We start from the raw sequence: 23,005 nt of genomic DNA, 5'->3' as shown, positions 1-23,005 counted from the left end.
GTTTGATAAAGATCTCTCAGGCCCCATGGAAAACCACAAGTCCTCTCTTTGAAGCAAGAGCTGACAGAAATCCAGCCCTGACTCCTTCAGAAGGCAGCAGTACACTGAAAGCTCTGTCAGGGAAGGCCAAGCATAGTAACAGCCCAGATTTGTCCAGCTTTTTGTGCCAGACACAGCTTCACAGCTTGGAATTGCAGCATCTCCCTTACCTTCTGGGTGCTTCTCTCGGGTCATGAGGGAGAGGATGGTTTTAGCATAGTCATAGGTCTGCTGCTCACTTGGGGCTCCTGAGTACTCCCCGTAGTTTGCCAGTTCATTCACACCCCCCAGGTCACAAATGGTGTCACTAACAACAAAAAAAAGCAGTTACTTAAGAGATTAGTTATTGTTTGAGTCACTATAAAGTTCCTAAAGTGTTCCAAATCCCTGGAGAAGCGGGACTCTTAAGAGAGGGACAGTGTTGTCTGCTGAAAACTAAGCTGCTCTTCTCTTAGTGCCAGTCACAATCTTGTCATGCTCCCCAGATACAAACTTAGTAATCACTACAAAAATCATATTACCACAACAGCCTCCAGCCAGCTTGTTTCTTTTTAAGTCAGAAAGGAACTGCACCTCTACAGGAAACTATCTAACCCTTCCAAAATTAAACTGCCTAGGTGTTCCATATGTTCCATAGCCTGGTGAAAAATCTGTACAGTATCTTCAAGACACTCTCAAGACATCCCCAACAGTCACAGTAGAGGAAAAACAGCTTTAGGAGAGTCTACTTCCCAGAGACTGCAGCAATTATGTTCTCCCAGCACCTGAAATCCTTGCCCTCTGGAAACCTCACTTCCATTACCTGTACACCACTGAAGCACCACCACCAGCCACCATGGTCCAGATCCTGCCTTTGGGGTTCAGGATCGTAAGCTTCAGGCTAGCCCCACTCTTGGCATCCAGATCAGCAATGTAGGCTTCCTGCAGAGAGAGCAGCACAACCTCAGCTTCCTCCTGCATCTGCCTTTTCCATCCCAAGGGCTCATAGTGCTGGGGGCATTTGGACACACAGAGCAATCACACCCCATCAGCTACAGCTACGGGACAGCAGAGCTGCAAACACAGCGTTTGTCAAGGACAGAGGCCCAGCTCCATCACACAACAGTCACAAAATCTGAACAGAACTGTTAAGTCTGTTCTGGCCTTGGCTGAGACTGAGACCTGAGGAAATCTAAAAATCATCTCACCCATGGTGACCACTCTGGCTGTGCTGGAGCCAGGAATATAATCATTGAGAGCTGTAATTTGGCTCAACGTGGTGCTCCTGCAGCCCAGTGTGCCAGGCTGCTGAGCAGCACTTCATCAGAGTTCATTAACATTCTCAGCAAAGACTCTGCCATAACAACCTTCCCAGGGACTGGGAGAGGGATGATTCAGAGACAAAACCTGAATTAATCCTTTTAAGAGCAATTTGAGTTGGAGTGTTGGCATCCAGCAAGCTACATGGAAAGGAACAGCTAAATGGATTTCCTGGCCACAGTACAAAAACCTTCCAACTGAAGCATAATTATAATCATTAAAATGAAGAAGTCAGGACAGAAATCCTTTTGGACAGAGAAGCACAGACCCCTGAAATAAGTAACAGAATAATTAAGGAGAGAGCTCTACTTCCAACAGCCTCTGAAGCTGCTGGGACCTATGTCTGGAGCAGTGCTTATGCATCAGCAGTACAGATGTACAGACCCAGGAATTTGGAGAGGGAACAGGCACTGCTAGCTTTATAACAAAGTGATGCCTGCAGCCCTCATCTTGTCATCACTTTTTGCAAAAACTGGTGTATTAACATCTTCTTACTTAAAAGTTTCAGAAATTATGATTATTTTCTCTGGATTCACACTTGGATGCAGCATTTGCACACAGCTGCTGCTCTGCTCTTAGAACTGTCACTGAAACACTGAGGGAACATCAGCTCCCAGAGGAAAACAGTGATGCTGAGGGGAGCAACATGGGCAGGAACCACAAAAGGAAGTTCTGCACAGGCACAGAGCTCTATCACACAGCTGAGGAAAGTTAAATATTGGCCTCCACTAAAAAAAAGTCAATTCTGAATTAAAGAACTGACCAGAATAGAGCTGGGAAGCACCTGCAGCTCAGAGTGTGATTCTGAGCAGTCCTAGGACTACAGCTACCTGTGCACAGGTTATCATGGACAGCACTGCCAAGATGCTCTAGACACAGCAACAAAACCACTGGAAACAGCAATGCCATGGGCATACAAGGAATGATGAATTCAGGACACAATAAAGGAATTCCAGCTGTCACTTGCCTCAGGGTAAGCTTCCCTGCCAAAAGGAGGGGGGAACTCCACATCCCCCCATTTCACTTTGCAGATGTAGTCTGCCGTCGCGTCAATCTTCGCAGCCAAATCAAGGATGTAAACACCATCCTGAGTCACCACTGCAGTGAAAAACATCACAATTAGCTCTGGGTTTACAGAGACACATTACAGATTTACTCCAACATCTGGTACCACACAGACATCATTGCAAAAGTTGGGTGACTGCTGTTTCCCATGACATCGGGCAGTATTGACCAGCCTCAAGCAAGTTCCCTGAGGAATTAACCAGTAACTGTGGGCATGGGCCAGGCTCTGACTCAGGGGCTGTTTTGTTTTAACAATGCAATCTTTACATTCTTCAGTTCTGCCTTAACATTCCCTTCAAGGGAATTTTTCATTTCCTCATTTTTAATTCACTGAATGAACAGCTCAAAGACATCTCTGCTACTTCCATACTTCTGCACATGGCACCTGGTGCTGTTGTGAATTACAGAACCAAAGGAGGGATCAAGAACACATTTCAGTATTTCAGAACAGAAAGTTCTGCTTCCAAAAATATCTATTACCTAATGGATTGATCTCGAGGTACGTAAAATACAGATCTTCATAAAAGTTGAACAGGCCACAGATGAAGCTGGCCAAGATTCTGTAAAAAAAGAGGAAAAAAAGTAATACAAGTTAAAGAAAGCAGCCAAATCTAAGTACAGCCTGCTCTGTTCATTGGTGTTAGTGGCAATCTGCAAATCTACTTGGCATCAATTTCTTTCATTCTCATTCATCTTCTCTGGATGGAGCCTGGGTGATGGATGACTCAAGGAAGGAAGACCTTGATGACTCATCTTAATTACCCTCCACCAAACTCTGTTGAGGACACAGTTGCTCACAACTGTCAGAGCTGTGCAGTCTGATTTATCTCCCCACAAGACAGAAGCACATCGTTGCCTCCCTGTTGATACCCATCTTTGTCAGATCTGAGCTTTGTGATGGAGAGGAGGCTGCAGTGAACTGGTGGAGTGATGGGCTCCTTCACCCTTCAGTACTGCACAATGTCAGCAAGGACTGTGCTGTGGAAAAATCATGACTCATATTAGGCTAACTAGGTATGGGCATCTAATTGAGGGAGATGCAGAAGCCCTGAGATCTACAGATAAGCTTGCAGAAGGAAGAACAGGAGAATAACTTTAGAGATCAGGCCAGAGCACGGGAGAGGGAAGTTCTGAATTAGCAGTCAGAGCCACATCTCATCACCATTTCACTAAACAAAGGAAACTTCTATGCTGACACAAAGGATCAGAATTCAGTACATGTCTCCAGTCTCAGGTTGAGACCTAAGCTGGCTGACAAGTGCTGCTGCCAAGTAAAGGCTTAGCAGTATGAAATCTTATTTTTGGGTTTTACAGACAGCTGAGATAAGGTCAGAAAGCTAGGATTCAGGATGCATGGCATATTCTGGAGAGCCACAAGAAGGGCAGCATTTCCTTCAGGGTGAAGAAAATAGAGGGATGTGGCATTGAGATAAAAAAGAGCAGATGCTGCATGGCTGGTCCTCCCCAGAACTCTCTACTTACTCCTTCTTGTTAGCTGGTGCATGCTGCAGGAGATGCTTCTTCACATCCGACTCACTGAGCTTCTCATCCACTGCCACGAGCAGCTTCTGAGCTTTGGCATCCACATCTCCCACATCCACACCCCCTTCGTGGTGGAAGAGGACATAGTCTCCCTCACGGGCAGCGTATATGCACACATAGAACTCCTCCTCCTGTGCCACAGAACAGGGACAAGCATTTATTAGCAACACCCAGGGAAGACCCCAGAGAGGCTTTTGTGCCAGAGCTGGGATTGGGGCAGCTGAGCCCAATGTCAAGCTTCCCAAGAAGGAGCAGTGCCCAGGGGTGTGCAGCAACACTGTCAGCTCCCAAACTTCTGCTCTCTCCACTGTACCAATCCAGTTAAACATTCAAGTCCAAAGAGATTTAAAAGCTTAAACAGTGTACTAACCTGTTTGTGAGGGACAAAGGGTTCAATCAGAAAGTTCTTTAGGATTCCTTTTGCATTAGCAATCTGGGGACAGAAAACAAAACACCCATAACCACTTGTCCAGCACATTTGTGACAGCAAAAGGAAAGCTTTGAGAATTAATCAGCACTGCTCTAAGATTGTTCCCTCTCCACCATGCCTCCTGGGGAACCACTCCTCCCTTTCCAGCACAGCATTCAGCACTGAACTGCATCCCCAGGATATATCTGGTTACAGGCATCGGTCACCTTTCCCATTCCTACCAGGACAGAGGGGTATCAGAATTACACCAGGACAGCTGCTCTCCTCTCCTGTCCCAAAGACAGCACTGTCACTGGGCCCTGCTCAGCACAGTGAGACACAAGGGTAGTGAGTTGCTCTTGGAGTAGTGGAAAATTCAGAAGTGAGGAATTCCTGAGCTAGTGGCAGGAGCAGAGGCATCAGAGTAGTGTTCACCCTGAAATGGTATCAGGGAGCTCAGAAGAGCAAGAGAGTCCTTTAGCCTCTTCTCATGGGTCCAGGAACTGTTCTGTGTAGGCATTTTCCTGTTATCCAAACCCACGTTTCCAGGCTCAACAGACACCAGGGGATACTCCTGGCTTCTGGGGACACCAGTGGGCCCCAGTCTGTGGCACAGTTCTTGCTTTAGATATGGTTGCTGTGTTGTGCTAAAGGAGTAACTTCCACACCCATCATTCTCCCAATGGGGAGCACTCACGATGCTGCTCCTGCTGTTCCCCAATTCTTGCTGCACCGGCTTGGAGCCGGAGGCAAATCAATCCCAGGAGGACCAAAGGCATAAATTCCTTGAGGCAGCACAACTCCATCAGCTCCCAACACGCAGCAGCAAGGATGGCAGGCACTTCATTATCATTAGCACTGCACTGTCATTCCCAGGAAAATAAATATTACTCGGCAGCACTGAATTAAAATAAGGACCTGAAGTAACACTCACTCATCAGCCAAAACACATGGGCTGCCTGCAGTAGAGGACCAGTGATTTTACAGCTTTTATACTGTCCTGGGAACAAAAGCAAAGCACTCACCGTGGTTTCCTGGCCCAGGCGCTGCTTGAGCCAAGCCTTCACCTGATCCAGAGTGAGGTTAATCCCAACCAGTCCAAGCTTCCCACGTCTCTTAATGAGCTGATCTGGCTTCACCACTAAACGCTACAAAGGTTGGGCAAGAGATTTAAAGGAAGAAGCATTAGAAAGTGACTTTTGTTGAGTGGTTCTGTGCAGATAGTGAAATAAAAACTTAAATCAGCCCTGCACAGCACACGTCCTTGCAAAATTCCTTTAATCTTGGCAAATCCAGCTCCTGGTACAACACACCTGCAAATTTGGGCTTTTTTACACTGTACTTTGAAAAAAGCTGCCTTGTTTCTACTCAGCTGTGAGCAGACATCAGAGGTGACAGTGTTCTGGCTGTTTTTGATGAAAAAACCCAGTAAAAGCCATGACAGACACAGACAGTTGCTCACAAAAAAACCCCCAAACTCCTACTGTCACTACGCTTTGCTTGTGAGACTGGCTAGTGCCAGGGTCATGCACATTTCAGCCAGCTGACTGTGGCTCTTCATGAGATACCCACTGATAGCTGCTCCTGGGTTACACACATCTCTAGCTTGCAAATATCTTTTTTAAAAAAACCAAACTAGAGCTGGGTGCCATTCTCCTGTACCACTGATATGTCCTGGAATTTCAGCAACTTAAGAGTCAGAACACGTTGTGCTGCGGTACAGGACACTGAGCATGGTCTTGCTGCTGGACCCTGAAGCCCTTTCCAGCCTTACAGAACCTGTCTTAGGATGCTCTCGGGCCTTTTTCTCCCTTCTGGCTTCCTGCAAGACTTTTAGAAGTACTGCTGATCTCTTCCTGCAGTTCATTCAGGCACTTGAGCATGGAACATCTAATTAGTGCAGGGCTTCTATCAGTCAGTCAGTCAGTCAAGGACTATGAGACATTCATGTTCTCCAGCCAATGACTTAATACAATTATCCACTGGAAAGGAGCCAGCTTGGACAGCTAATAAAAAGAGCTCTGGATATGTTTTCTCTGAAGAAACTGTGAAGGTATGAGATACAGAGATAAACGATTTTGCACTGAAAAATTTTAAAAAAGAAGTTTTCCCTGACATTTTGCTTGGATTAAAGAAAACTAAGCAGTGTCCTAACTTGACATTAAAGCCAGATACAGAGAGAGCACTCCCTGATTTCAGAGAGCAAGGCTTTGAGAACAGGGACCAACATCTCTGTCTGAATCAACCTCCTCTACCTTCTGTGTAATTATGAGCAACTGGTTCAGAGCTATCTCAGCTCCTGTATTTCACAGTCTTAAAGGAATAATCAGCCCCCCATGAGGTGATACTGAGCCTTGAATCAAGGCTTGTTTCTTCATCAGGGTTAGGAGTGACTGTGGCAGAGCAACAACAGCAACCAGTCCTTTAGGAAGGATCTGGAGCAGTGCTCAGGTGCTCCAGGAAGGCAGATCCTGCTGTTCCTGTCCTTACCTCGCTCAGGAGCCACGGGTGGTCCTGGGTGAGCCGTGCCCAGTCCGTGTCTGGGGTGACCCGGGCATACTTGAAGCGGTTCTGGATGGCAGAGGATGTGCTGATGTACTTGTACAAGAACTCCTTCCCCGTCTGCTCTGAGATGGCTTTGGCTGACATGGCTACCTAGTCTGGATGAGAAAAAAAAACAGAAATCCATTAGGAACAGAGCCCTGTTCTGGCCAAGAACTTCACTTCACTCAGCTCAACACAAATCCAAAGCAAACCAAAGTCTTCACAGTACACATAAGATCATAAAACTCCCCTGATAATCAGGAACTACTCATGCTGCTTAAAACTTCTACACCATTCCCCTGCCATGCACACCATTTTCATCCTGCCTTGTCTGCAGGGAAAGGCAGAATCCCTGCAGCTTGTCCCAGCCCCCACCAAGCCTTTCCCAAACCCACAGCTTGGAGCATTCCCTGACATCCAGGGCAGTGCCCAGCTCTCTCCAATGTTGCAGCACCCCAGGATTGTTCCTGGTGTAACCCACCTACCCCTTTTTCTGGTGCATTTCCAAGGAGGGATCCCCTCCCTCCCACTCACTTCTCCAAGGCATCCCACATTCCCAGTCAAGCCTGACTGTAGGCACATCAGCAATCCCCATCCCTTTTCTAAAGGGAAAGGAAAACACTGCCAGGATTACCAAAACTAGAATAGGTTTACATCATTGTTTTTTCTGTTTTAAGAACCAGGTTTCTTGGAAAGATTTTTACATCTGTCAGAATAAGATGCTCAAGTCAACAAAAAAGATTAAAGTTAGACAGCTTGTTTTAGGTTTTTTTTTTCTTTTTAAAGAAAAAGTCCTAATTCAGTCCATTTCCTATGGATAGTTTTCTTTTCAAGTATATTCCAAACTGATGTAAGGAAATGATTTCTGACCCCAAGAGTGTAACTATTCTTTTTGACAGGCAGCAAAAAAGTCATAGGTGTCAAAGACACATTTATTTTTAGCTGCCATAAACACTTATTTAAAAGTATACTTCATCTCAGTGACCCTGTCTGCATGTGGCACGGATCAGAACCGAGTGCTGTGATCAGCCAGTGGGTTTGCTCTGTCTGAAGGGTCAGACTGCTGACAGGGATGCTCAAGCAGCAGCTCCTCCTGCATTTTGACTGACTGGGGTCATGCCACTGTTCCCCAAGCACAGCCAGTGTGGCAGGAAGCAAAATCACCCTTGGGATGGATTCTGGGAAAGCTGCAAAGCAGAGATGCACCAAGATAAAAAAAGAGGAGTTCAGATTCCATCTCAGCACCTGGACAGCCAAGTACCAGAATGGCTCAGTAAGACTACCTGCCCTCATACCCCACTTGAGACCCACAGAGGGAAACAGTTAACAAATTCCAGTTATTTCTTGTGCTGTCTTCTGGGTAATAACCATTAGTAATCATCTGGGCTATTCATCCTATAAGCAAACACAGAATAGGCAGCAATTAACTAGCCATAATTAGAAATAAAGAACTTCTCTCCCTAGAGCAGAAAGAGGTTGGTCCATCCCAACAATAGTAGGAGGCAGGTTGCATTCCCTGAGCTTCCAAAACCAAACAGGTCAGACTGAGCATGTGCCATTACTGAAATCTGATAACTGTGCTTAAGGACCAGCAGTCAACTTTGCCACTTTCATCTTTTCAAATGCAATTCCAGGGTTAAAAACCACAAAGGCAAAGCTACAGCAAGGGCAAAAGACAAAGAACAGCAGGCTCACTTTCAAAGAGTTCTGGTGTAAACCCTGAACAGATTGCAGCTCAACTTCCAATTTAATCCCATTTCAAAACAGGATCGGGCAATGTTTCTGCAGCACCCCATCTTTCATCAGACTCAACCCCCATTCCTATCACCAGAAACACTTGTCCCTAACTGCCTACTGAAACAGCCCCTGTTAGTTTATTAGCCCAGTGCCAAAACCAAGGTGGCCTGACAAGAGGGGAGCTCTTGTGAGCAGCCAGAGGACACCAAACCCCAAACCAACACCCCAGCCTGATTCTGCAGGCACACCCAGATGTGCTCCCACAAGCACCACAACGCTGCCCAGCCTCACAGCTGCACACACACAGCTCATCTGTACTCCAGAGCCCAAAACTTTCCATTGGAATTTGTACTTTAAGCAGAGCTGTTTCTGAGAGCAAACCCTGCTCCCACAATACCTGCAGCCACCATTTGTTCTGCCTGGGAGGGAGCTGCAATATTCCTGCTTTAATCCACTTCGAAATCCATCAACTCCACAATCTGCTCAGGGCCTGTCCCAGAGAAACACTGTCACATCTCACTGCAGCAGAAGCAGATGGGTAGAAGAAAATGGCAGACATATTTCTTTCAGAAATCTAAGTATTTGTCATTTCTCCAGGGTGTCACAGAGCCTCTGAACAACACTGCAGAACTTCAGTCCACAATTACAAATGAAACCACTCAGGCTGATGCTGGTTGTGCCAATGAATACCCTGCAGTTCCAAGAAACTGGACCCAGGGTGTCCCTCAGGTCTTATTAAGAATAGTCCTGTAAAAAAACCTCACTGGGAACAAGCAACATGCATGGAATTCCTTAAATCTGAGGGACACAAAGCAGAGCTGTTCCTCTCTCAGAACCATTTCTGGTCTTTTTATGCTGCTCCATTCTGCTGCTCCCCTGGTTTCCCTCACAACTTCATCACCTCATTTTGACAGTAACACTGCTGGGGTAAAGATAGGAAACTACAGAATTCTTACAATAGCAGTAGATGAAAAATAACATCCTTGTGTCATGGCAACAGAACAGCAGGAATAAGGCAGTTCTGACCTTATCTGCCCAAGTTTCATGTTTCCTAAACATTAGCAAGTCTGTAATTGTGCCCCTCACTCAGTTTTTCCACTGTTCTAACCCTGCCTTTCTCGTGGGACAGAGAACATAAAGCAATTGCTTCAGTCTGCTGAACTGTTAAGCTAAGAGATCAGCAGGAAAATAATCCATAGGGCATCAGCAATTCCTGGCTATGTGTGCTCGTGCAGGTCCCTTGACAACCAGGGAGACACGATCAGAGCAAGTCCATTAACTCTCTGCATCTGTTCTGCTAACACCAAGCAGGGCCACAGACTCAGGTCATTACAGAGGAACTGAATCTCCCCAGTTTCCCAGGAATGAGACAGGTTCAAACTCTCATCTGTCAGAATAATTTTATTTTTAGTCATGTTTAGCACCTGCAGTGCTTACCAGCGCTGGGGAGAGCAGCAGCTCCACCTCTGAAGATAAACTCAGGAAACATTTTCCTTTCTCTGACCAAAACACAAGCTGTGGGATAACAATTTTCTCTTCCACTGCTCTGTTCAGCGTGCATTAGCCAAGAATGATCAGCAATTTTCTCACCACTGCCCCAGACCTTGAACACACCACACACAACAGCAGATTCATGTCAGCAGCACAAGTGCCACAGAGTTCCATGAATGATTTGTCTTCATTTAGTGGGGCTTCAACATAAACAGCTTCCCTGCAACACCTCATGGACCTTTCTCTCATCATCCATACCCACCAATTAAAAAAGAGCTGGATTCCTGCCTTTGCTGGCAAGTCCAGAGCAAGTAAGAGACATGGATTAGATCATATTTTCAGGAGCTCAGCAGTAGTTATTCCCTCAAAACATCACCTGTCAAATATATGCAAAGAAATTGATGCTTGGGGAAAGTTTCCAGAATGTATTGACAGAGAAAATCAGTGGGATGGCAGCAAGGCAGGCAAGAGTCCTCGAGCTGGATGTTGTGTTTGCTGTGACACAGCTGATACATCTACCCCAATATATAAGCAACCAGCTGAAGGGTGCATGCAACAAATCCAAAGGAAACACAGATGGAGAAACAGGGAGGCATTCTCAGGTAAAGTCTCCCTGACTCCTAGGAGATCAGTGATGTAGCAGTGCTCAGCATGACACAGTCTGCTCTGCAAGGGGAGAAAAAGTACTACAGACATTGATTTAGTTTGTTTTTCTTCTAACCAGAAGAAGATATGTAACTCAGCTTCACCAATCTGTGCTCACACAGAATGTGGTGCTCACATATGGAATTCTCTGAGATCCAGATTAGTACCATCCTCCAAGCGCACCTGAACGACACTTCAGAGCAGGAGGAAAAGACTCCCTCTCTAGTGAAGACTTGACACCCACTCTCCCAAGAATTATGTCAACAAACCCACACCATAAAGCAGCCTCTTCATTCCGGGTCATTTATTAACACAGTTCAAGCTAAGCCAGTATTTTCAGCCCATGGTAGCATGAAAAGTTACATCAGCTCCCACCTGGCAGACCCGTGTGTTTCATCAGAGGACGGTGAGGGCTCAGTGCCGCAGCCAACATGAGGTCACGGTCCCGCAGCTGCGGTTAGGAAATGCTGTGTGAGGTGATGCAAACAGGTGCTGCATGCCCAGCTCTGGGGGAGGCTCCCTGCACACACAGAATCTCCGAGAAACACACAGCAGCCAGGGAGGAGCACACACCAGTTACATGAGAGCAGCAGACGGGCTCCCCACACCTGGTGGCCACCCAGTGCCACAAGGGGGAAATTTGGGAATCCTGTCATTAAAGATCATCTTCTTCTGCAGCCTAGGGGCTCCTTAACAAGCTTATGCCTTAAATCACTTGCATAATGTACAGCAGTAAAGGGCTCCTTGGCCACCACGGCTGGGCAGGACTTTCAACTGTGGCTGTCCTTGTTTGGGAACCACTTCAGGCACTGCTGGAACTGTGGGAAGAGCCCTGATATCTGGAGAGAGCTGCAAAGTCTCACATGCAGGAAACCCAGCAGGGTTTGGGTAACAACACTGGGCAAAAGAGCTGATACTCTGAGCTCTAAACCAAATTAGGGAGCAGAAAGAGTATAGACACCTACAAACAGGATAGTCAGGGTGCACCTCAGTTTTCAGCCCGCAGACAACAAACTGATCAGCAGAGAGAAGGGAGAGTCTGTACAGCAGGATGAGAATTTCGAAAGCAGTAAGACAAACAGGAGGTGTTTGCAAGCGGCAAACAGGAGAGCTGGAGCACAGCCAAGTGTCCCGAGAAGGGAGCGACACACGGGCTGTGCACGGTGCTGCCCGTACGGGAACAGCGGGATCCTGAAGCGGGGCTGCTCCTCCAGGACGGCCACCAAAGGATTTTCCTTACGGCCGGGGAAGCAACGCTTCGGCCAAGGTCCCCTTGCACCAGGGGAGAAAAACGCGTAAAGCCGGAGCCCTTTCCCGTCCCTTGGTTATCTCTGCGCTGTGCCCACGGCACACGGCCCGTGCCCCAGAGCCGCCCCGGCCGCCAGGACCCGGGCGGGCAGCGGCAGCGCTGCGGGGAGACCCGAGCGGAGAGGCGGCGGCGGCGCCCGCAAGGTAAGGGGTGGGAGCGAGGGGCTCCACTCCGGACCGCACCGGGACGGCCGCTCCCGCCGGCACAGCCGCGACTTGAGCGAGCCCGCGGCGCTCCCGCGGGCTGCGGGCCGCGCCCGGGGCTCGCCCGCCCTACCGCGAGCCATCAGGGCCGGAACCGGCCAGAACCAGTACTCCTCCCTGCCCAGGCGCGTGGGCGCCGCAGCAGCGCCGGGAGAGGGGCCGTGCAAAGCCCTGCCACGTGCCGGGCATAGCTCGGTGCTACAGCCGCCCCAGCACTCACCTGGGCCCCGCTCCGTTCCGTCGCCGCTCCGGCCCCGCCGCCGCTCCAGCCCCGCTCACGCCGCCGCCGCCTTTTGTTCGCGGAGCGCGGCCTCCCCGGCCCATCGGGCTACGGCCGCCGCCGCCGCCCATTGGCCGCCGCCGCTGCCACGTGCGCGTTGCCTGAGCGCCTGCCGCGCACCCATTGGCCGCCGCCGATGGGGTGTGGCCGCGTAGCCTTGTGGGAGTCGTAGTTCCGGCACCCTCGCCCCGCCCCCGGCGGCGCCCTCGGCCGTGACCCCCCCACGCCGGACCAGCCGCCGCTGACGTCACCCGCCACGATGACGTCAACAGGCCCACCACCCAGCGGTACCGGCGGCGGGAATGGGGCTCCTTCCACAGCGCCGGGACGTGCCGAGAAACCTCCCACGGCCGTGTTGTGACTGCGGGGGCGGGCGGTGCCCGGTGGTACCCACGGCGGAGCGGCGGGATTGCCGGAGCCGGGTCACCGGTGCCCCTGCGGGCGGCCCCCCTGGAGCGCCATCGCCGAGGACGCGGCAGCGGGAGCGGGGCGGCGGGGCGAGACCGCTGCGACGCTCCCGGACCATCCCGGAGCACCGGGGGCGTCCTGCCGCCCCACTGCTCCGTTTCCTCACAAGCAGCCGTCACGATTCTCCTGTTTCCCGGGAATTCCCACCGCACATTCACTTTTCCCCTGCCATTTCCAGCCCGTGACTAACGCGCTCATCAGCGGCTGAGGGAGCACCGGGCGCGGTGAACGGGCGGCCTTGCCCCATGGCCGGGGCTGTGGTGTCCCCATGACAGTGTCACCAGGCCGGGCATAGCCGTGCTGCCCAACCCGCTGGGGACGGCGTGTTATACCTATCTGTGCCAGTGGGGGGAAAATCTCCCTGCAAAACAGTTACCGAGCGCTTAATCTGCCTGAAATTCCCTGCGCGGCTCCCTGGGGACGGGGTGTGTCAGCCCCGCCGCCCACTCCGGAGCTCGGCAGTGCGTGTGTCCCCACCCTGGCGTGACCCCCACCCCGGCCAGGCCCGGGGCAGCCCCGAGCGTGCTCCGGAGCTGATCTGCCTCGTGGTGACATTAAAAGTCACCGGTTCCGAGCGGGACACATGTCCTCCCCCCGCCCTTACTCTGAGTCACTTGGCAGGAACAAAGTGTTTCAAGCACAAATGTTGGCGCAGGGTCTGAGCCAGCGCCAAGATAAAGTCAGGGCTGGAGCGCTGGCGGGAGTGAGCCAGCCGCATTCGCCGTTCGGCTTTATTTGGCCAGCGTTAGACCCCTCAGCGGTGAAACCGCTACCGAATAACCGACTGTAGGAAGGCCGTGCGTGCCCTCGTGTTGCCCCTGCGGAACACACAGGCCATTGCCCGCTGAGGCAGAGGAACCGGCTCTGCCCGGTGTTCGGCAGCCGCCGGGGCACCGCGGCTGTACTGAGCGGCCGCGCTCCCACCCGTCCCGGCCGGGCAGGGCTCCGGGAACGCAGGTGGAAGAACAGAACCCCACGGGCACGGAGTGAAGTCGGCTCAGAGGCACGGCGAGCACCCGCCGGGCCACAACCGGGATCCGACCGGGGCCGCCCGTGACACCGGTAACCCACGTGGGCGCGGGGCCGGGCGCGCGTTTCGTCACTTCCGGGGCGGGGCAGCTCACCGGAAGCAGGTGTTGCTGTGTAGCCGTTGCTTGGCAACGGCGCCGCGGCGCAGCCATGGCGGACGATGAGTCCTTGCCCGTCGTTACCTTCGGGAGTCTCATGACGGAGGGGACAACCCTGAGCCGGCGCGGCCTGCACGACAAGGCTCTGGGCTGCTTCAATGACGTGAGGGCGCTGCGGCCCGAGGGCACCGGCCTGCCCACGGCGGGAGGGGCCTCGGGTGGTTCCCCGTGATGAGGCGCGGTTCGGTTCAGGCGGGGGAAGAGGCACCGGAGGGACCCGCGGCTAGAGGGGGAGGCACCGAGGGACCTGTCCCCAGATAGGGCAGTTCAGGGACAGTGCAGCGCCTACAGCGCAGAGAAGCGGTGAAAAACAAGAGAATACCATTTTCAGTAAAATACTTGCAGTTTTATCCTCATCCATCATCAAGATCCATGTGGGAACTGTGGCATCAAATACCTGCACTTGTGTATTTGTGGTGTTGAGCCAGCACAGGTGACATCCGTGTGTGGTGACGTGTCCAGCACTGGTGATGTGTCCATGTCTGTGGTTCCAGGCACTGAAGCTGAGAGCAGGAGACAAGCACTGCCTCATCACCCGCTCCAAGTGTTTTCTGAAACTTGGAGACACAGAAAACTCCTTGAAAGATGCTGAAGCCTCGCTTCAAATTGACAAAACATTCCCCGAGGTAACCAGCTGAAACAGGAGGGGGTGACAAAGCTTGTCTGGATCTGTGAGACCCTGCAGGGTCCAAGGCAGAGCTATGAGGAAAGAGCTCACTCCAAACACTCCTGAGACTGCTGCTGCTCTCGGAGCTGTTGAGGTTCTCAGGCACCTCCAGGTTTGGGGTTAAATGTATGCAAGTTATTACAGCCCTGGGCTCTCATGTATGCCTGACAGGAGTTAAAGTTTTCCCTAATTTTATTAATTTCTTCCCCCAAATGTCGTTTTAGGGGCTTTACCAAAAAGCAGAGGCCCTGTACACCATGGGTGACTTTGAGTTTGCGCTGGTGTTTTACCACCGAGGCCGAAGGCTCCGCCCAGATATGCACAAGTTCCAACTGGGCATCAACAAGGCCGAGGAGGCGATTGTCAACTGCATTGGAAGTAAGAAGTGTCACTTTCTGGCCCCCATGAGCCTGGACAATGCTGTTCAGGGCACAGCAGATGACAAATCAGCTCTGCAAGTGACCCAAGAGCCCCACACCAGAGCCTCTCTGCTTCTGGGCCTGTATTATTTGTGGCTGATAAATCCAGAAGCACCAGGAAGCGCCACAAAGAGCCAACCCTGCTCTTTTTTTCTTTCATTCTTTTTTTTTCTCCCTTGAACTGTTCATACACAGTGTCTGATCCCTTTAGTTCTGTAGGTAAATCCTGACACTCCAGTTTTCAAAATCATCATGAAGACTTTCCAGAGAATACAGACCAGAGCAGCTCATCTCATCAGTGACCTGTTTGTGGCCTCCCAGTACACGAGAGGAGCTGATGAGAGAGTTTGAGACACAATTTACATGGGCCTGGAGTGCCAGGACAAGGGGGCATGGCTTCCCACTGACAGAGGGCAGGGTTGGATGGGATATTGGGAAGAAATTCTCCCCTGTGAGGGTGGGCAGGCCCTGGCACAGGTTGCCCAGAGAAGCTGTGGCTTCCCCTGGATCCCTGGAAGTGCCCAAGGCCAGGTTGGATGGGGCTTGGAGCACCCTGAGTTAGTGGAAAGTGTCCCTGCCTATGGGAGGTGGAATTCCAGGAGATGGAACTGGATGAGCTCTAAAGTCCCTTCCAATCTAAACTACTCTGGGATTCCATGATTCTATGATCTACTTCCAACAGAGATTGTAACGACAGAATCCATTTTGAGACCTTTATCCCTGTATTCAAAGCTTGGAATGATACGTGCCATGCTACCTCAGACTGGCCTCCTGAAATCCTGACTCTCCTCCAGTTTTCATTGCAAAAGAGCAGTGAAACTGTTGACTCTTTTAACGAGCTCTGCTTTCACCGTTCCTGGCTCAGATCACCGAGCAGGTCCTGTAGAGACAGGAAAGGCCAAGGACCTGGTGGGGTTCAAAACAAACAGAAAACTCGTCCCTTTTCCCTTAGTTTTTCTCTCAGCCCTGCCAGCAGACACGGATAGGATGTGCCCCACTGTGGGGCACAGACACAGCTCGCCTGGGGCTGCCACCTCTGACACGTGAGTGGAACACCCGTGCCGGGCTCCTCTGGGGCTGCCAAACCTGCAGGGTGGGTTGGAGCCGCCCCGGTGGATCCCAGAGCCTGTCCCTGCCCAGTGCACGCCCCACTCACACCCCACACAGATTCTCAGCTAGGCCAGGGCCTCCCTCTCACAGGATTTCAAAACTTCAGCCCTCCCCCAGTGCCAGGGATTAACACGTGCCAGTGGCACCAGAGCCTGCAGCGCTTTCATATGGGGTAGTTATTTAAAAAACAGGGAAGGTTTCCAGATCTGGCTTGCTTTCCTCCATTCCTGCTGCTTCCTGAGCTTAGCACAATGCTCGGGTATCATCACAACTCCAGCTGAAATCTTCCCAGCTGAATATCCCACACCAAGAGCTCTAACCACCTTTGGACCCCTTGGGCTGCAGGCACAAGAATGGATTAAAATCTAGAAAACTCTTACTTTAAATCAGTCAATAGCTCTGAGATGCAGGGAAGCATGGAAACACGTCAGCATAGATCTAGATGTTTGAATAGTTGGGAAATGCACACACATTAACAGGGTACATCCCCAAACTGATTCCCTGACTCTGCTTCACCTGGATGGATGGCAACACCTGCTCCCATGGCCTGCCTGGCTTGTGCTGCTGGTCTGGGCCCCGTGGCTGTGCCAGAGGGAATTCCGCAGCAGCCTTGGAGGCTCTGTCCTTCCCTCAGAGCAGACAAAGCTGTTCCTCAAGGCTGCAGACAGATGGTGGTACTGGGGGTCAAGTGAAAACACAATGAGCCTTTTGCCCTAATCAGTGCACAAACCTTTAAAATACCTTTCCTTCCATTTTATGCTCCAGCTGTGATCCCCCAGAAGAACCTGCATCCTTCTCCTCCAGTTTCCATGCAGGATGTACCCTCTCTGTAGGAACATTGCAACAGGAGCCCCTGGTGCCCTGTGAATTTAAATCCCAAGAGGAGCTGGAGGATGAGCTGTGTTCCCTGCTCCCAGAACACCCCCAGTCCATGGGAAAAAATTAGAAAGTCTTTGGTTGAAACCAATTGTTTTTGGCTTGGCATCTTTCTGGGCATTTTGCTGACAACATCCTGCATGGCTGCTGTGCAGCACTAACACAGACTCCTCTGTGTCTGCAGACCCATCCTCGCTGAAGCTGGAGAGCAAGGAGGAGCTGTGCTTTGTGAGCAGGCAGGCAGAGGTACAGCACGGGGCTCTTGCTGAAGAAGTTTCTAGAGTTGTTGTAATGCTGAAAGGGGCACCAGAGGAGTGACAGTCCCTGCAGGGACAGGGAGCAGGGAGCATGCTGAAGGGCCTCTGGAGCATTAAAAGCCTGTCCTGAGAGTGTTTGTCACCTGCTTCTAATGCAGGTCTGGCTCAAGCCACGCAGAATTTAAAGGGGAAGGCAGAAGGGCAGGAGGAGCCACCATGTAGGAACAAAACTCAGAATTTCTCCTCCAATCCATATCTGGGGGTGTTGCCAGTCACCCATCCGAGGCTAATGAGTAACAGCCCAGAGGTCGAGGAGGGCACAGCAAGCTCCAATATTGACTTTGGGTTTACCTGATGTTTAAGGGTCACAGTTTTGATAATGGACACTTTCTTTATTGCTTCACTTTTGGGTGCTCCATTGCAGTAGTGTTCCTCTGAGAGGTCAGAACTAGTTCTTACCCTTTTTGTAACACCCTTGTGGTCCCCAGGGAGCACAACTAGCTGCAGAATTTCAGTTGCTCATGGTCAAAACAGCTGTTTTTTTGTTTTTATTTTAAAAATAAGCTATCTTATATGGAGTATAAACAGAATTCTGCTCATTCCAGTGTTCCACACTGATGCACTCCTTTTGTTTTTTTCTAGCTGCAGAGCAAAAAAGACAACCAGAAACAGCAAAACAAACCAAAGGATCAAAAGGATCAAAAACAGACAAAGAAGCAGAGTCCAAAAACAGAGCAACAGCTTCTGGGAGAGCTTTATGCTGACAAAGCATACCTGGAGAAGTTGCTCAAGGATGAAGGTATTTATCTTTCTCAGCAGATTCTATTTTTCTTTCATCCCTTTTTTATTCTTTATTTCTTTTCTTCTTTTATATTCCTGTGACTCTTCATTAGTTGTACCAGAGCTCACGTAGCACATGGTGCTTGCAGTGGTGGGGACACAGGCAGGTGTTTGCTCAGGGACTCTGGGTTTGTTATAAATGCTGTTAAGGTCAAGATGCAGGAATTGGAGAAGTATCTTATTTTAGAAAAAGGCACAAAGATGATTCTCCTTTAGTCATATTTCTAGGGAACTTTTCACCCAGAAATAGAGAAGTGATTAAGGTTTGGTTTGCTCACAGGTTTTACAGTGTTGCCAGTATTAATTACACATGTGGGCGGTCTGGTTTGCAGGCAGGTAAAAACCCTCTCAGTTTCCATCTGCCAACCTGATCCACAGCACTGTTCAAAGTGCCCTGTCAATACAGATGTGCCATACAGATGATTTGTCCCAGAGGACAAGTACTCAGCACAGCCGGCCCCACTTACAGGGCCCCTTCTTGGCTCTGATCAGCAGAGAAGGCAGCAGATATGAGGCTGGAACAGCAGCTCAGCTCACTGAACCACACAGGATGGGTAACAGTTCATTGTTAACTCCCCCATCACCTCAGCTCTGAGGAGCATGTGGCACTTTAATATCCAGGACTGTGTCAGAACAGAAAAACATTCCAAATCAATTCCCCCCTGAGCTGCAGCTCAGGTCTGTTGATTCTCACCTGGGTTCTATCTTATCTCATTTCCAGACTTGATGCAGAGCAGCACAAGGCAGGGGATCAAAGTCATGGACCTGGTTTTGGATGGCATCTCCTACCTGAACCACCGGCGGGACTTCTGGCAGCAGCAGAAGCCGATTTACGCCCGGGTGTACGAGCGCAAGGTCCTGCGGCAGGGGTGGATGCAGGACAAGAAACAGAAACCATCTGACATTAGCAGATCCATCGCAAAGAATATGGAGGATATTGATCTGTGTAGGTTCCTGGCTGGCAGCTGAGTGCCTCCCAGTGCTGTGGGGAGCTCTAACTATTCCCAAGCTTTGTCTGAGGGTTAGCCACTTCACCAGGTCTCGCTTCCTGAGTATCACAGAATCCCAAGATGGTTTGGGTTGGAAGGGACCTTGAAGTTCATCCTGTTCCACCCTCCACCACGGGCAGGGACACCTTGCACTATCCCAGGTTGCTCCAAGCCCCATCCAAGCTTGCCTGGAACACTTCCAGGGATGGGGAACTCACAACTTCTCAATGTCTGTGTGTCACACTCCGGTGTCAAACTCTGCTCCCTGTCCCCAGTGCTGGCCAGAGGTTCTGCTGAGGAAAGCTGCAGGAAAGCTGAGCGCATGCTGAAAAAGATCCAAACATGGTCTGAGAATGAAGTTCCCAACAAGAATGAACTGATTGGGAACCTCCACAGCTGCATTGGGAGTGCACAGTTGGCCATGGGACAGATGGAGGCAGCTTTGCGCAGCCATAAGATGGATCTGGATTGTGCCAGGCAGAAGTAAGTTCTGGGAAGTTCAGGTGGGTGGAGAAAGGGGAAAGCGCCTCTGTGGGGGTGTTTTAGCATTAGGTAATGCAATTCTCACCTGGGGAGTTTAACAGGGTTATACATTCAGCTCTGCCCAAGTGTTCTGTGGTGACTTTTTATCTTCACTATTTCAAACTAAGGAGCCTGAAGCAGATTTTTAAGGATCCACAGCACAGAGCACATCAAAATCTCTGCTGTAGTAAAGCAAAAGAACACAAGTCCCAGTCTCAAGCATTTCCTTCTCAGGAAGATAAGCCTTGAAATTGCATCAGTTTTCTGCTACATTTTGTCTTTAACTCCTTTTCATAGAGACCATTAAGCATGGCTTGAAATAAAGGTCTCTTCCAGGTGCACTTGCCTGTCTGCACTGGACACATGGCTCTTGAACCACAGTGGAGCAAAATGTAATCTTAGATTTAGCAAGAGTTTGCAAAGCATAGCAGAAATCATGGCACAGTGCCTTGAAGCGATTTGGGACTTCTGTTTGGCAGTAGCGCACTGAGCTTTTAAAATGTCACGGAAGGGTTGTTTCTCATTTTCAAAAATCCTTCTGGAAACGAATGTTGGTTTAGGAAAAGGCTGCCTCTCTCCTGGTGCTGCCGCTCCCCGAGCAGGGCCAGGTAAAGGCAGGAATTGCAGGAGAGGAGACGCGCGGGGTTGGGACCGCTCTGAACGGGAAGGACCGGCGGTGACGGGCGGGCCGCGCCCTCTGGCGGCTGCAGCCGGTAATGACGTTAATGACTCGTTAATGACTTGTTAATGACTCGTTAATGACGCGTTAATGACCCCGTGATGGGGGGGTTTGAACTGGATGATCCTTACGGTCCCTTCCCACCCAAACCCGTCTGCGGTTCCATGACTCCCATCGCATTTATCTGCTCCTCGCATTGACTTTTCCATCTCCAGGGTAAGGGTAGGCAAGGGCACTTCTGAAGATGAGAATGAGGGTAATTAAGAAAAAAAATAAAAGCCCACATAGCCTGTTATTACAGAGGGAGTTGCCTGTAGCATGGAGCAAAGCTCGGTCCAAGCACGGGATCAGCGCAGGTGTCAGGAGCCTGCAGGCACACTGCAGACACCTTTTTGGGTCTTTGCTTTGAAAGACAAAAATCATCTGTGACTTTCAGGGACACAGAGGGAAACGGGCAAAGAAAAGTGAAAAGACTTTCCCAAGGACTGCTAGATTTGCACACAAAATAATAATAATCAAAGGCAAAGCTAAACCATTTCCCCTGTGGAAATGGTTCCCTAAACCATTTCTTCATGGAGTCAGCTGTAGATAAAATCAAAAATCAACCTTGATTTCATGACTTTCAGCCTGACATGGACCCTTTGCTTCCCAAGGCTTCTCTGAGAGCACGGGGAGCACCAGAGGGACCATGAGGCTGAAGAAACCCAGAGTGAGTGAGGAACAGGACGATGTCAGTGCCACAATCCCTTTGTCTCCCTGTCTCAGCTCTCTGACAGATGCCGTGTCCCGGGCCCTGGACAACATCGGCCACGTGTACGCCCGAATTGGCAAGTTCCAGCAGGCCATCAACACGTATGTACAGCCCAGCAGCAAAGGCATCAGGGGGTTGGAGTGACCCAGGTCATGGTCCTTCAGTGCTGTGTCCTCACTGCAGCCATGCCTGGGGACATTTTCACACCTGAACCCTTTGCTATCACAGCGGTGGTTGTGTGGTAGCTGTACCCAGTGAGGGTTGGTGAAGGTATGTCTGTCTTACTCTGCTTGAAGCTGGGAGGAGAAGATTCCACTGGTCCAATCCAGCCTGGAGAAGGCCTGGCTGTTCCATGAAATTGGGCGGTGCTACCTTGAGCTGGACAAAGCTGAAGTAGCCCAAGATTATGGCCAGAAGTCCCTGCAGTCAGCAGATGAAGAGGGAGATGTGGAGTGGCAGCTCCACGCCACCGTGCTGGTGGCACAGGCACAAGGTAAAGATGTGGGCACAGGTTTTGCTCTCAGGGTGGAGAAGCGGGTCTGAAAACATCTCTAGGATTTAACAGCCAGCACAACTGCTCAGATTGGCTTGATTATTTCTTACTCCTGATTCTGGGCTAAACCAGCTGATATCCTTGTCTGTTCCAGTGAAAATGAAAGACTACCAGTCTGCAATCATGAATTTTGAAAGGGCTCTGGAGAAGGCGAAGCTTGTGCCCAGTGAAACTGCTCAAAATGCCATCATAGCGGTAAGGGGGCTGCTGAGGGGAGGAGGAGCTCTGGGCAGCCTCTGCCAGTAGCTGATATTCCAGCTGGGATACTCCAGCCAGTAGAATGCTGTAGAAATGCAGTTTTACAGTAGGAAAGGATCTGGTAATGATAGCAGAGAACAAAAGAAAACAGGAAAATGTTGGGTATGTAGCTGCATTTCTGGAGTTTTTATTAAGAACTTCATCCTTTTCAGGCCTTGGATAATGTGAGCAAAAGCTTCATTGCAGAGCTGAACAAAAGCCACAAAGACAGGATTCTCTCACATAAAGGTACTTGTACCTCTATAGCCAGAAATGGGGAAAAAACCCCACTCTCCTGTTCTGCATATCCAGCAGCACCTTAGAATTCCCACAGCACACATTTCCTTGCAAGTATTGAATTAAAATCTTGGTGGAAGTCCAGCATTGCTTCAGCTGCGCTCCCAGGTCCGGCCGTGCCCAGCTGAGAGCAGGAGATGGCAGCGCTCCCTGAGTGTCCCCTGCAGGCTGTCACCGACACCCCGGGCCTGGCCCGTCCTCCTGGGGCTCGCTGGGGGGGTCCTGGCAGGGCGCTGTACCCGCAGTGCCCTCAGGCCGTGCAGCTCAGTGACTGCCCTGCCAGGACTCAAACGGGAGTGAGAGATTCCTGCTGAGGCTGAGGGAGCCTTTCTTGTGCCCAGCTGCTGAGTTCTAGGACTTGGCTTGTTTTCTTTTCCTTTCCCAGATCGTCTCTTCAGCAGTGAAGATATAAAAAACACCACTGAGAACGTGAAAGAGGAAGGGAATGAAAATGAAAAGCCGTCAGAGGAAGCCAGAAACGGTACATAAGCAGACGGAAACACAAGGGGAAAACACAAGGAAATAAAGGGGAGCAGTGGGGAAAAGTAGAGCCTAGGCGGGAAGATGAAATAAATATTGAGCAAGCGTCA

At 50.4% G+C, this 23,005-nt stretch overlaps 2 protein-coding genes across 6 annotated transcripts in view; one reads left to right on the top strand and one right to left on the bottom strand.

The window, feature by feature from the left end:
• ACLY (ATP citrate lyase) overlaps window positions 1-13,768 on the bottom strand; it is a 25,964-nt gene extending 12,196 nt beyond the window's left edge. For 2 of the 4 annotated variants that reach the window (XM_086864305.1, XM_086864308.1), the window contains exons 1-9: window positions 12,504-12,635; window positions 6,845-7,014; window positions 5,380-5,502; window positions 4,316-4,378; window positions 3,886-4,076; window positions 2,884-2,963; window positions 2,302-2,436; window positions 842-956; window positions 210-346 (exon numbers count right to left, since the gene is read on the bottom strand). In XM_086864305.1, coding sequence (XP_086720431.1) covers window positions 210-346; window positions 842-956; window positions 2,302-2,436; window positions 2,884-2,963; window positions 3,886-4,076; window positions 4,316-4,378; window positions 5,380-5,502; window positions 6,845-7,003 — 1,003 coding nt within the window. In that variant the 5' untranslated portion in view covers window positions 7,004-7,014; window positions 12,504-12,635. Of the gene's footprint in view, window positions 1-209; window positions 347-841; window positions 961-2,301; window positions 2,437-2,883; window positions 2,964-3,885; window positions 4,077-4,315; window positions 4,379-5,379; window positions 5,503-6,844; window positions 7,015-12,503 lie in introns of all 4 variants that reach the window. The other 2 variants (XM_086864307.1, XM_086864306.1) reach the window with 2 other exon arrangements.
• Window positions 12,817-23,005, top strand: ODAD4 (outer dynein arm docking complex subunit 4). 2 transcript variants are annotated; one of them, XM_086864313.1, is made up of 12 exons: window positions 12,817-14,093; window positions 14,713-14,844; window positions 15,110-15,263; window positions 17,475-17,536; window positions 18,190-18,346; window positions 19,109-19,333; window positions 19,652-19,859; window positions 21,343-21,429; window positions 21,625-21,821; window positions 21,976-22,076; window positions 22,292-22,367; window positions 22,801-23,005. In XM_086864313.1, exons 3-12 carry the CDS (start codon window positions 15,143-15,145, stop codon window positions 22,902-22,904), a joined length of 1,338 nt encoding a protein of 445 aa, XP_086720439.1. In that variant the 5' UTR covers window positions 12,817-14,093; window positions 14,713-14,844; window positions 15,110-15,142; the 3' UTR covers window positions 22,905-23,005. The 2 variants fall into 2 exon arrangements, with proteins under 2 accessions (XP_086720439.1, XP_023801898.2); XM_023946130.2 differs by lacking the exon at window positions 12,817-14,093 and adding an exon at window positions 14,136-14,321.

The sequence above is a fragment of the Cyanistes caeruleus genome, chromosome 27 (assembly GCF_971803275.1).
Source record: "Cyanistes caeruleus chromosome 27, bCyaCae1.hap1.1, whole genome shotgun sequence".
Taxonomy (NCBI): domain Eukaryota; kingdom Metazoa; phylum Chordata; class Aves; order Passeriformes; family Paridae; genus Cyanistes; species Cyanistes caeruleus.
This window is presented reverse-complemented; position numbering and strand designations above follow the sequence as displayed.